This window comes from Ixodes scapularis, unplaced genomic scaffold, assembly GCF_016920785.2.
Source record: "Ixodes scapularis isolate PalLabHiFi unplaced genomic scaffold, ASM1692078v2 PGA_scaffold0__279_contigs__length_252992795, whole genome shotgun sequence".
In the NCBI taxonomy this organism is placed as follows: Eukaryota; Metazoa; Arthropoda; class Arachnida; order Ixodida; family Ixodidae; genus Ixodes; species Ixodes scapularis.
In genome coordinates this window covers 107,518,062-107,531,774 of record NW_024609835.1, presented here as the reverse complement: position 1 = coordinate 107,531,774, position 13,713 = coordinate 107,518,062, and the positions used below count along the sequence as shown (strand labels likewise).

The 13,713-nt window shown below is 46.9% G+C and overlaps 1 protein-coding gene across 1 annotated transcript in view; it reads right to left on the bottom strand.

The window, feature by feature from the left end:
* LOC8038244 (protein kinase C iota type-like) overlaps positions 1-13,713 on the bottom strand; it is a 38,413-nt gene that overhangs the window by 21,778 nt on the left and 2,922 nt on the right. The window contains exons 3-9 of the mRNA XM_040218289.1: positions 11,147-11,317; positions 9,218-9,315; positions 8,308-8,441; positions 6,637-6,722; positions 6,334-6,409; positions 6,109-6,237; positions 5,957-6,036 (exon numbers count right to left, since the gene is read on the bottom strand). Coding sequence (XP_040074223.1) covers positions 5,957-6,036; positions 6,109-6,237; positions 6,334-6,409; positions 6,637-6,722; positions 8,308-8,441; positions 9,218-9,315; positions 11,147-11,317 — 774 coding nt within the window. The remainder of the gene's footprint in view (positions 1-5,956; positions 6,037-6,108; positions 6,238-6,333; positions 6,410-6,636; positions 6,723-8,307; positions 8,442-9,217; positions 9,316-11,146; positions 11,318-13,713) is intronic.

Here is a 13,713-nt window from a genome sequence, read left to right as displayed (position 1 = left end):
TTGTTGTAGTTTGCAGTGAAATGGGAGCGGCTTTCCCGACATTATTTGAATTAGAAATGTAATTCAATTGGAGGCAAAATGTCTATGGCCATATTAACTGCAGTCTTTCTTTTTGAAGACCTGCTCATTTTATTCGTCTAGTCAACTGTCTATAAATTTGTTTTTGCTCTCTGGCCAACTGTTTATCGTATAGACCTTTTTCAATTAAGCCAACAATCATATTGATATTATTAGGATCATATTCAACTCGATCCTTATATACGTAGTTTTTCCACATAAATTTTTATTTAGAACCGTTATTGACTATAAATTGCTTGAATGTTCCTGAGCCTTAAAATTAAATAAGCATAAACAGTACTTACGAATTTAATTATGCCGTAAAAGTGACAACTCATTAACGCTTGACGATCAGTTTAAACCACCATGTTTTTTTGTTTTTTTTACAAAGTATGACAACCTTTTTTTTCTATGATTACTGAACAACTTTATGTGTGGTATAAATGTCTGTTAACAACTTTTAAAGGCTCTAATACAACAACGAATCAATATATTAGCTGCTGGAGAGATATGAATATTAAAATACTGCGCAAACAGCGTTCTTTTTTTTTTTTAATTTGAGAACAAACGATACCAGACAAACGTTCCCAAACGTCGGAACACTTTCATCCAGAAATGATGCAGGCAAACAGAGCTAGGAAAGGACGCTACACGATGCCGGTCATACAACACTGCAATAGCTAATATCAGGCACGCCGCACGCTGGAAAGTTACCCAACTCGTCAGGGAAAGATGCCACTGAGGCAGGCAGCCTGCCGAAGTATTCCGCCTGCTGATAGTGCTAGAAAGGGTGGTTTGAGAGAGAGGGAGAGCCACGCACTGCTAGCGTCTGCTCCGTTCCATGGGTGCCGTCATGATTGTTTGTCCTGATGACACAGTAGTGAGGCTGCGCTTTCAGAAATGCATAGTCACGAAGGTCCAAGGACAAAACGAATGCCAAGGGTGTTGCAAAAAGCAAAAATCTGATTCTACGCGCAGCCCTTCTCTTCACAAGAGCCTGCCTTTGAGATTATTACTTCCCATTTTTGCCGCTGGGGGCTCGGATTTTGGAAACTGATTCATCAGAATAGACAGTTGGGCTATACTCCGTCTCACCCTACGATGGACTAGGTCTCGAAGGCTGGTAAGTGGAGTACTGCCCCAGGAAAGCTTGCATCTGCATTGCAAAGAAGTGCGCGATAGAAACTCCCATACTCAGAGTACGAAGAGCACAAAAAAGGCGCTGCGGAGAATATCTGTTTCCCTCTAAAGAAAGTGTCTTTCACGCGTGAATATATAGAGGGATGACGTGGAAAAAAGTGTGTGGCCGAGAACAGCCGCCTACCTCGCCAGAAAAAAATAAGTCGCGCACCCACTCAAGTTTTGATATGATAGCTACCTTCTATGATTCAGTAGCCAACGTTTAGGTGGACAAAAAAAAATGACCGCGTAGTAATTATATTTCTGGTGACTATGGAGCGGCGTCAAAACTATTTCAAAGCGATAGTTAATTTTGTAAAAAGTATTGTATTACTCCGAAATTCAATAAAGAGAAATTCGATGAAACGGCGTCAAGTGATTCGATGAAACGGCGTTCGATAAATCGGCGTTCGATGAAATGTCCACTAATTCGATGAAACGGCATTCGATGAAATGGCATTCGATGAAATGTCCGGTACCCCGACGGAGCAAATATACCACGTGGTTTCTAAGTGACTTGCGACTGGACCCAGAGGCCCGTAGCATTGGGCTTTAGTCCATCATAGGATGAGAAGGAGTATAGTTGGTATATGTTCATGATGAAAAACAGCGTGAAACACAAGGTCACAGAGGAGAGACTTACACAAGGGCCAAGGCGCTGACTATCAACTTTCTTATTTTGAAAACACGAGTGTTGAGGGTCTCCTCTTCCTTTAAGTGAAGGGTCGCTTCTTTTTCGTTTTCTTCGAAAGAGAAGTTATCCAAGGTCCAAAAAGGCCATCCTACTGTCCCTGAGGTTCACTGATGGTTGGCTCACGCACGTTGTTTTCTTTTTTGCTATAATTATCTCCCTAGACAACTGAGTTTGGTGTTTGTACAAAATATTTGTGTCTCTGAACCGAGGTTCACAGCCGCAGTCACGGCAATGCAGTGCCAAATGGGGGTATGCTCCACCTTTCAACGAACTGTGATGTTCGCGAAGTCTGATGTTTAAGCATCTCCGCGGAGTCCCAGTCCCTCTGTACCCCAACCGATACACACCTTAACACCTACCACCTGGTAACAGAACACTACCGAACAACCCGACCGGTCCTGCCCCCTCCGCATCGGGAGCTATCCCGTGCGGAGGCAGTGGACTGGCGACAACTTCAAACGTTTACATTCCCTAACCTCCACCAGCGACATCGCTGGTTCCCCTACCACTACCCAGGCACCTATCCGGGATGTGGCAGCAATCACTCCAACGTGTACCACTCCATCTGGGAATGCTCCGACCCCCTCAGTGAGGGTATCACACCCATTCCTTCCCCCACCTTTTCCTCTTAGGAGGTGGCCCTATCCGGCACATAGCTCGATGACCAGCAACGACTGGTTGAGCGAGCTCCCGCCGAATCTGGGCGGCCAACGGAGTCCTGGACTAAGGGCACCGACCAGAGACCGCAAGGTCCTTTCACTTTTCAATTATTAAAGTTTATGGTGATGATGATGATGATGATGATGATCTCCACGTCTGACCGATGCACGAGTGTCTGCAGGAGAATGGGATTTCATAGACTATCCCCTTTTTACGAGGTACGCACTTCATGCCGTGCTTAATGCGCCATTCGTTGTTGTCTGTTTGACTGCTTATGTTAGCGCGTTTCTTTTCCCCACGGTTAGAATCCTGCTCAGTTTGTTGCGGGCTGAGAATACGACATTGACCCCGTATCTCGAGGCGACTCCTTTTATCCCATGAGAACGCTGATAGTCACCGCCGTGTCCTGTGTGTTATTCTCTCGTCTGCATGTGTCCTCGTGTTTCGCGCGGTTTTTGCATCGCTGGTTTATACCAAATTTGTATCTCGCAACAAGTGTGCGCAACGAAGAACGACGCACAAAGATAAACTCAGCGCTGTGATTTGTTTTACGTTGTTGTTTTCTATTTACTATTTTACGGTAAAAAAGAGTAATTGTCTTTTTCTCTTTACCTTGACAAGAATCTTCCGTATCCATGGAAGCGTTTTCACTTAAAATTATAAATAACTGAGATTCCGAATATTCCAATAATATTGCCTTCAATATTTATTTTTCTCTCTCCACCTTGAATTTGATGAGGCAAAAAGAAATTCGCTCTGGACACTCAAACAAATAGCTCGATAAAGCCGTTTCCAGCTTCAATGTTGTCTCTCAAGGTATTTTCTTTTGCAAAGAAGCGTCGAAGTATAGGGCGTCTAAAGCCATCAGGCTCGATCTAAAATGGACCGTAAAAATCGACGCCGGCACGAAGCAATCTAAACTTTTCGTCAAAAGTGTATTTCACAGGTCAGTTTTTTCTTGTAAAATTACAAAGCGTAGCTTCCTTCCTGTAAAACATAGGGAAAAAAAAACTTGCCAGGATCAACGGTGGCGGCGACGCAGACGACTGAGTCGAGCGGCGGGGCGCGTTTGGTACACGTATTGATAGATGGCGCTACCTCCGTATCGAGACTGCTCGCGACGACCGTGATTTACTAAAATGAAGATAATCTTTTTGTAGTGTACGTTTCGTTTAAAAATAAATGCTGATAATAAAAGTAAAACTTGAAGTTAAAAAAAAAAGAAGACGCGGTTGCATGGCGACTGCGTTTTTGCTGCCGACGGATTTTGTCCGCGTGTTGTCTGCTTGCTTTCGTTTGTCGGCTCCACCTTCCGACGCTGCTCCCAACGCCACCTATCAATACACGCGCCAAACGCGCCCCGCCACTTGACTCACGTCTGCATCGCCGCCCACCATTGACCCTGGCAAGTTTTTTGGCCCTATCTTTTTACAAAAAGGGAGCTACGTTTTGAAATTTTACAAGAAAAAACGGACCTGTAAAGTACACCTTTGACGAAAAGTTCAGATTGCTCTGTGCAGGCGTCGATTTTTGCTTTCTATTTTAAATCGAGCCTGGTGACTTCAAACACCCCATATATTTACTACGGTAATCTAGCCAACTTAGTTGAATAAATGCGAATACTAAATGCAATTATTTGCATGAGGCAAACATACACGAACTGTTTCAAGTAAGCTTTTAGAGCGCAGCTATTATGGCCCTGTCGCACTGCGGAAGCAGTCGGAGAGCTTTGTCTTTCAACACGAGGAAAACATGTTTTCGGGAACCCTGTCTCATTGCGGAAACAGCAACAGTCCGGAAACATGATGCTGTGGTCCGAAAATTATGTTTCCCAACTTGTTCTCCGACACTCGGGGAACATCCTGTCACACCGGGAAGGCGTGTCGGAAGAACACAAATTGCCTCCTCTTCTGCGCGCTGCCTCTCTCTCGCCCTCGTCTGCCCGGCATCCCTGCCAAGCACGCGCGCTCTTGCAGTGCAAGCACTGTTCTGGGCCACATGCTCGCGCTTGTAGCATCGGCTGCGTCTGCACCGAAGCTGAAACGAAGTATAGGCAGCTAGGCTCAGATCCGCTGGCTCCGCTCGCCCCTTAAATTGTTGCCATTTTGGATCGCCGTCTCATCGCCGGCGCTCTACCGTAGTCGATTCATCAGCCACGCGAACCATCTCGTGTTCTCTGGATTTGGCGGATGGTTCTGCTACACGGCTATACCCTTGCAGGATGGCATACGCGCCGGCCACAGCAGCAGCTTCTGCCTTGGTGCTTTTTTGTGCCATGATTCAGGTGATTTTGACGATCAGCTCGTAACAGTTCGTCAACAAGGTGCCTATGAGAATTTGATGCGGGAGCTGGCTCTGGGAAGATTCCGAGTCCTACCGGCGTTGGATTCGGATGGACACTGGCTCCTTTGAGGATCTCCTAGCAAGGGTGAAATCGCGCATCGAAAAAACGGACACAAATAGCGATGAGGCTGCTTAAAAATGGGGAGTTGTCAATTATTGAAGTATTCTCGTGCGACTATCTGTACAGAAAAATGTAGATGTTGCCGTGTTGCTGGAAACAAATTCGCTCAGCCACCGAAATGGGCAACACGTGTCGTCCGACACAAGTTGCCGAGGTTTCCGTTGCCAAAAGCTGTCACACCGAGACAACATTGTCGCTGTCGTCCATGTTGTGTTGCTGTTTCCTCAATGTGACAGGGTTGTCGGGCAACACAGCCGACAGCCGACATGTTTCCCGACTGTTGAGAAACATGTTTTGTTGATGTTTCCGCCGTGTTTCCTCAATGTGACAGGGCCTTTAGGGGCCCGTTTCCGGCTCGAGCGGCGTCGGCGTAACCGCGAGGTCACGTGGCCCCCGAGGTCACGTGACCCTTCCCTCCCAGCGTCACGCGACCCCCTCCCCAAAGTCACGTGACCCCCCCCCCCCGAGGGCACGTGACCCCTTCCCCCCGAGGTCACGCGACCCCCCCCCCCCCCCCCGAGGTCACGTGACTCCCCCCCTCCCCCCGGAGGAGATTGAAGAATGAGGGGAGGAGGAGGAGAAGGAGGAGGAGAGGGAGGAGGAGGGGGGTATACCCTCCCCTCAGTACACTTCCCTCCTCCTCAAGAGCTGCGCTCTAATTCGGCGTTACGGAGAGTTGTAAAGGGCTTTGACTTTTTTAATGTATGAAGGTACCTTCTTGCCTCATCCTGCACGGGTTTGGTTTTGAGGATGGTGGTTACATACTCATCCAACTCAATACATATCATGTAACAAATAGCGAGATAGTTTGAAAATTTACAGTCCAGCCATTTGGAGTTAAAAGATAGTGACTTGTCCTAAGCAATACGACATGAAAAGCATGGATAATGAATTCCATTCACCTCGACCAGAAGGCCAGCGATCAAGCTCTTGGCGGCTGGAGCCATGTGCTTGGGTAGGACGATGGGGATAACCTCGGCATCTGCAAAGCGTTCACAGACATAGAGCACAACGCGAGGTTGTAAATGCTCCGCCAGTTTGATTCCGGACGCACATTGGTACATGTATGCCTTGTCCACCCAGTGGTCCAGGTCTGTCTTGGCAGAATAGATGGACATCGGCGTGTGCCGGACGTAGAGGACATACGTCAGGATTCCCAGCGACCAGTAGTCTGATGTCCTGTCTGTTTCGCAAAATGACAGTTCAAGATCGTCAAGAAAGAAGGCGGCACATTATGCAGCAGCGTCGCCTGCTGAGGTGGCTTAGTGACGAGACTTACCATAGACCTCCATCCTCAAGACTTCTGGGGCCATGTACGGAATGGAACCAATGCGACTAGTGGACGTCTTGCCCTTCTAAATGATAGAAGCGTCTTTGTATAATAGACCACTCTCATAATCGCCTCGTGCGCGTGACCATCTTTGCCTACTGGGCTGCGCGGAGCGCATTCTGAGCATGCGCTGTATACGTCCCTGCTGCGGACTAGTAGGCGCCGCGCATGCCTCCACAGCACTCCACAGCACTAACTCGGCACTTTTCCCCTGATGTATGGTCTCTAACAGATTTTCGTAATGCGACTTACGGAGCAGAACGACATGTCGAAGATCCTAGCCACACCGTTCATGTCTATGAGAATGTTGCTGGGAGCCAGATTCCTGTACATCATGTCTGCGTAAAAGTTTAATCAAACAGTAAATTAGAGGCGACCCGAAGGCGCCGCGCACGCTGCAAGTTCAATGCCAATACACGCGGAAGTTTCGGGAAGGCATGCTTGAGACACGGCACAAGCACCCTCATCATTTCCGTCGGGACCATTAGATCTGGATGCTCGTACGTCGTCGCCGAAGCATTTCTTACAAAAACTCACACTAAAGCCACGTTCACACTCGCGACTCGCGACAGCCGCGCAAGCGACTAGCGATCACCGACGTTCACAGGAGGACGATCGGCGAGTCGCTATCGCAAAGAGTCGCTTGTCGACATTGCTTCCATTCTTTCTCGCTACAGCTCGGGTTCTCGTTTCGCTCATTTCCCGTTTTTGTTGTCACGTGCGTCGTTTTCGCTACAACAGAAAGACTCGTGATATTGGCCTGGGATCTTTGGAACAGTACAATGAAAGCACAATCGCTACACTGGCGTTCCCTCGCTGGGGCTTTCGCGGACCTGTCAAGCCAAAAACCATAGATTTGCTTACAGGCCAAGTTCTTTTTTGGGTGCTCGTTCGAATAGGGGTGCTGCTTGTTATAAAATAGGTACTCTGATCAAAGCCGCCCCAGAGACCTGCATGGCTGTATCCGTGGCCGCTACCGGCCAGTCGCTTCTCGAAAGCTGTCGGGAGCCGCCGTCGATTCCCTTCTCTCCGCCACAACTAGGGTTCGCGTTTCGCTGCATTCTCATTTTCGTTCTCTCACAGCTACACATGCGTCGTCGTTGCCATATAAAAAAGGCTGCTTATGTTGGCCTGGGTCCTTCGGAACCGTACAATGAAGTACAATTGCTACATCGGCTCGCACTCGCTCGAGCTACCGCGTCGCAAAACATACATGTCATGAAGTGGCACGGATTTGCTGCTAGGACGAGTTCTTTTTCGGGGGCTCCTTGAAAACGGGGGGTTGTTTTTATCAATGAATTGGTATTCTTTATATATGCGTTGACCAGATCTGCTGCCGCGAACCGAGGCGTTGGACGGGCATAATGGTTGGTTCCAGTGGTTGCTTCTCCCTTGATAGAGAAGTTCGGCGTGCCGGATGTAAACAAATGCGAGGCGCATCACATGGTTCTTCCGAGGCGCCGCTGATTGGTTCAGCCGCCAGGCGATTCGGCGACTGGTCGCGAAAATCGGCCTGGAAGCGTGTCGGTTTAATGTTCGCCCGAGCGAACCTTGACAATCCTCTCCACATCGCGAATGAATGAAGGAATGAATGGTCTGGAAGCGACAGCTACTGACTGGTCTCTTTTGCGATTGCGACTGTCGCTTTGCGGCAATAGTTGTCGCACGTCTGCTGCGACATGAGTGAACGCGCCCTAAATGTAAAGCCCTCAAAGGCACTTATCACTGAGCATGATCCCGCTCAGAAAAAAATGAATTTGAAAAGAGCAGATTGCCACCTGATCAGAAACATCTCTATGCACTTTGAGACCTATGCAATCGTTAATTCTTCGGTTATATATTATCAATTATTCAACGTTAACTTCTCGGGAACATGCATGTGAGATGAATATAGAGTAAGTTAAAAACCTAGAAGTTACTAACCTCTGTCATGAATGTGCTTCAAAGCGTAGGTCAGCTGGGAAACTATCTTCACAATAACGTCGTCTCTGAGGGCGCCCTCTTCAATCACGCTCTGCAAGGTACAGCCTTCGTAGTACTCGGCCACGAAACAGTAGCTGTAAACAGTATGCACGCATCCCAGTCACGATTTTGTCCCCAACGAGATATGCATTTTCTACGTGTAGGTAATTTACGCAGCGGTGCCAAAATCCAACGCTGTTTGTCATAGACCGCACGGGGCGATCGTCTCGTGCTTCTAATTGAAAGCCAGCACTTCCATTCTACGAGCTGTCGCGCAAGAACATGAACAACGGCAATGCGTCACCATCTGGTTTCTTTTTTTGTTTTTGTTTGGTGGGGTTAAGATTTTGAAACTTCACCTCTGCCTATGCCACCGCACAGTGTGATGTCCGGTGGCGTCACGGGTGTCTTATGCTCTCCTGTAGGCAAGAAATTTAGCCAGAGCAAGACGACTACAATAAACATATAGACGCTTTCAGCGCGCGCCGAATCGAGCCGCCATAGCCGACCTTCTCTTGTCTTACCGAGATGCCGAGCCACTGAAGCGGGCGTTGACGAATCTCCACAAGGGCCTATGCTGGGGAGAAGGACACAGTAACACTTCACATGGCAATAACCTGTCCTGCTGTGGTAATGATGAAGTGGAGCGAACGGAATAAGAGGGAAGAAAAACTGAAGGTCGGTTATGGCGGCGCCCATGCACAGCTGCCTGAAAGCGTCTATATTCACTGACATAGCGAAAACGGCAGGGCGTGTCTTTCGAACGCTCGGTCGCGCTCCATACGCGCTCTATGCTTTCAGCGTTAGGATATGACGATGACGAAACAGACAAGACCTCTGTGGTCAATGCATATGTTAAGAGTGTACGAACCACTGCTTGGTGGCGAAGAACGACTTGAGCCCAACGATGAACTGACATTCAGAGAGCGCTTCCCAGTGCCTCCGCTCTCTAAGGATATACCTCCGTTTCTAGAGCGAAATAGACACGCAATCTGTTGAACAGGCATCTGCAATTTACGAGTCTAGTATATTTATTGCTTTTTGAGTCACGATAAGGAGGACGTAGAGGTGAATTTTGCATCTGACTTTCAATCAGTCATGCTTCTGACTCTCAATCAGTCGTGCGCCTGACTCTCAATCAGTCACGCTTCTGTATCTTTATATCGTTCATAAATCACCAGAAATAATTAACGTACATGTACGTAGGGGTACAAGTTCATTTTTATATCTGGTTTAAAGCCCGTACCCCGTTTTGATTCTTCGACGCTGTGGGATACGTTGTGAATAAGTAAAATAATTATTAAAGTGGCTAAATCCCCGTTCCAAGCTCCAATTCCCCTCCTCGTTTTTTTTTTTTTTTGTTTTTTTTTTTGTGGTTTGGAGGCGGGGGGGGGGGGGGGGGGCGACAGACATTGTTGGCGGCACCACAAATCACGACTGTTCATCCGATTTATCCCTCGTCCAAGTTAAACTCCCTCGATGTTTTTTTTTACTGCGTTAGGGACGTTATTCCACGTCATCCTACAACTACGGCGCCTGGAACACGTCTCCAACGGGATTCCTATTCCGCCCTTGCATGGAGAATGGTCCCGAAGTGGCGACAAATGACGACACAAAAGCCGGAGTGTCATGCTGTCGGATGTCGCCATCCTGGCGGTTGGGCGTAGAAGTTCTGGGGAAAAGCACGAAGGAACGCAAGGTGTCGCTGTCGTCGTGGTGTCCAACCTCCTGGCCGTTGAAGCTTCCATGAACTGACAAGCTAGAGAAAGAGGCTTGCAGAAAAACAGGCGGCTGCCACATCCAGGGTGTGACACAGTAAAGATCGCGGCCGGCGACGAGATGACACTCTTGTGACGTCGTCAAGCGAAAATCCAGGGACCACTTTTTCGGACGTGGTAAGCACAGCAGTCGAAGCCGCGTTCCGGGCACCGTACTGCAACTGTTCCCCTGAACGTCTCGAAATAGATGCACCGCTTACGAAGGAAAATCAAAGTGCGAAAGTCTGGAGGGTGCATAAAGCAAAAACGCCGAAAATTATCTCCTGAGCCGGATAATAAAATAGGGTAAAACCGATAAAAAAAAAAAACGAGCTGGAGTTTGGAAAGATAGTCCAAGCTTAACGGGATTAAATATTTGTCTACAGCTGCATGTTGTGCTGACCCGGAACGCACGCCTCACTAAACTTGTCCATGAAGCTACTGATTTTAGGGAATCCATCCCCCAACTGCCCCAGATTCGGAGATTGCCTCTTCATTCCTCTCACCTACACTGGGGTGTGGTCGAAAGTGAAATAGTTTTGCTTAGAAAGTCCGCACCCTGGTGCTTAGTCAACATGAAAATCTCATATACAGCACATCTTGTCAAATGCCTGCCTTTTTAGCTCACAAAGAAGCTTGTTTATACATTAAATCGCAACTAAAGCATACTCTGTCATTCGCAAAATTCGTTGAGTCTAGTCGTAATCAACGACCTTGAAAAGAAAAATTCAAGTCCGTACCGCGTAAAATTTAAACCTTCAAACACGTGCAATCTGCGGACTAGACCGCAAAGTACGGTATTCGTGTATTGCGCGTATACCCTGGAAGTTGGGGAATCCCAAGCCCGTGTCCGGATTTATTACACGCATGCCCCGATAAACAGTGATTTTTGTCCTATGCCAGAATATTGACACTGAAAAACACCAAATCTGTCAAAAAAGAAGAAAAAAAAAAGAAAACGGAAAAAGAAAGCGCCTTGATTAGAAGAAAAATACGTTACCGGCGCCCCAGCAAATAGGTAACGAGGCGTAAAAACTACTGACGGCGATGAAGCCGCTGAGACGTTTCTTCCAGACGATCTTCAAGATGGCCCACTCCCCCGAGAAGGTGTGTCTCGCACTGCACACTAGATCTTGCGTGCGGGTTCGCAAAATGTCGATGATGACAATCCTCGAGAATGACCAGGCTCTCATGCTTTCCAGTCGTGGCATCTCCTGAGAGCACGAAGCACGGAGCGACAAATGCAAATGTATATGAGCACGCTCTCACAAAAAAATGCTCGGAACTTATGTGGAACGTAGCCGCGCCCTTGAAAATCAGACGTTGATTGTGCACGACCAAGAGAAGCGCTGTGGTCGTCATTCGCGATTGGCCAAAAACGCTCATTACGACCTATTTAGTTGGATTAATCTTGCTGTCACCGATGGACATAAGAGCAATGTAAGCCGGCCAGCTTTGATTGTGTTGGCTTAAGAACACTTCAAGTTTCCATCGTGCTTGAATTGATAAAAAGTAGTCAAGACCCGTGAGGTCATGGCGATACAAATCCTGGTCTCGACGCCAGTTTTAAAATCTAGTAGAAAACAAATATCCAATGGTTTGGTAATAATTGTTCCCTAAATTGTTTTGGATTACTTTTGTTTAATTTTCAGCCGCCTACAGTAAAACTCTTCGAATATTCCGCCTGAAAAGAAAGAAAAAAATCTGTACTGAGTTTTTAGGTTATGTACCACCTCGAATAGTTTGGGCTTGAGACTACTTCAGTTTCGTCCCGAACAGCAAGTCTAAAAATATCCTCCAATGGTCGTCACTGTTTTGTAGGCTCTGCCTTCCCATAATGAGCACTTCCTCCTTACGAAACGCGATTATGGTGTGGTTGCTTTCTTTGTTGCTCGTGGTTTCAATTTTAGTTCAAGTTCAGCTGTCGTCACCTACTGCCCACCCTCGGTCCTTGTTTATAGCGCGCTGTATCATCAATCTGTCAAAATTGTCGTCAAAAGCATAATTCGGAATTAAAAAAAAAATCTGAGCTACAAATAAAGGAACACGAGTTTAAATGCTGTCTTACTGGATTGGACAAATATTATCCTAAAAACGCATTGAGAATCTGTCGGGAGTTCTTTCTAGATCGAGCGCGAATCAAATATGTCACAGACGGCTATCGTCGAAACCCAACCGTCCTTTTCCGCTACTTTGTTATTTATTTCATTCAAAGCTGAACATGTATAAACTTTCAAATATATTTTTTTTAAAAACGAGGGAAAAAACGATTTGTTTGAATTTAAGTGATACCGTCCAATTTTCGAGGCTGTTTTTGGTGGCACATGTTTAACTTATATTATCACAGTAAAACCGCTGCGAATTACATGATGGTTTAAGTCATTATTTGAATAACTATATAAATCATAATTAAATCACGATATGAGGTATAACTAAAATCACGATTCAAATCCATATCGGTTTTTATTTTTTACCCCATGGAAAACAAATGCGTGTATACTTCGTTCCCCCTTAAACCGCAATCAACGCTACAAGTTCATGGGGCCAATCAGACATCAATAAAAGCGCACCGTCATCGTGTTTATTATGTTTCTGTACGTGCTTTGCTGAACCAATCATAAACAAAAAAGGCCTAGTGACTTGCGTTTTTGACTGTACTTGATTGGTCCCATTGCTTCGTAGCGTCGGCTAGGTCTCACTTTAGCTGAAACGAAAAATACACACCTTTGCAAGCGAGATCCCGGCTTAAAGGGGCTGTGCAACGACATTGGCTAGGAATATTTCTTACTTTACACCAGCTTCCTGGCACTATTGGGACCTAAGAATACTCGAACGCAACACCACTGACCAAGAAGTGTCTTCGTCGCGGCGGAATTCAAAGGATGAAAGCGGAGCTTTTCTTTCAGTCTCTCCTTCCAAAGCCGCCCTTTGCTCCGCGAAATTCGATGACGGAGCTCTGGGGAAATGGCAACAGCACGATTCCCAGGAATGCGTCATTGAGCTTTGCAGTGACGATATTCAAATGCTGCTCACACAGTGGACGCGAAGACTGCGTACGCATTCGATCTGGGCTCGTGACAATCGATGCCTCGACATGCATTCGGGTAGTGGCCCGTGTCCAATCGCTGCAACGACGACAATAGCCGAGCCATAACAATTTCTGGAACTCAGCGCGTGTCCTGTGCTTTGCCAACCCCAGCGCGTGGCTATGATCAACATTGGCGGCATATAATCGACTCCAGATCAGGTGGACGCTTGTTCTGGCTGCGAGTTGAGGGGGTGAACGGTGCTCGTTTTTCTTTAATTTTTTTCTGGAACTTCTATTACGTGGGGTGAAAAATGAACGCGTGTTTCATAGGTCATTAACGTCAGGGATCCGTTTTAAGCGGTATTTGCGCAAAGTACAAAAATTGTTGCATCGCCCCTTTAACATCAAACCGCGCGGCGAAATATGGCGGACCTACTTTCCAACGTTCACTGCTTGTTGTAAAATGTTGCCAAGCGTCTCTTGCCGAAGCATACGGCACTAAGCACAAAAACTCAAGTTGTTCTTCTTCTTTTTTTTGTTGAAACTTACAGGTGTTTTTCTTTTTTTTACCCAAAATAAAAG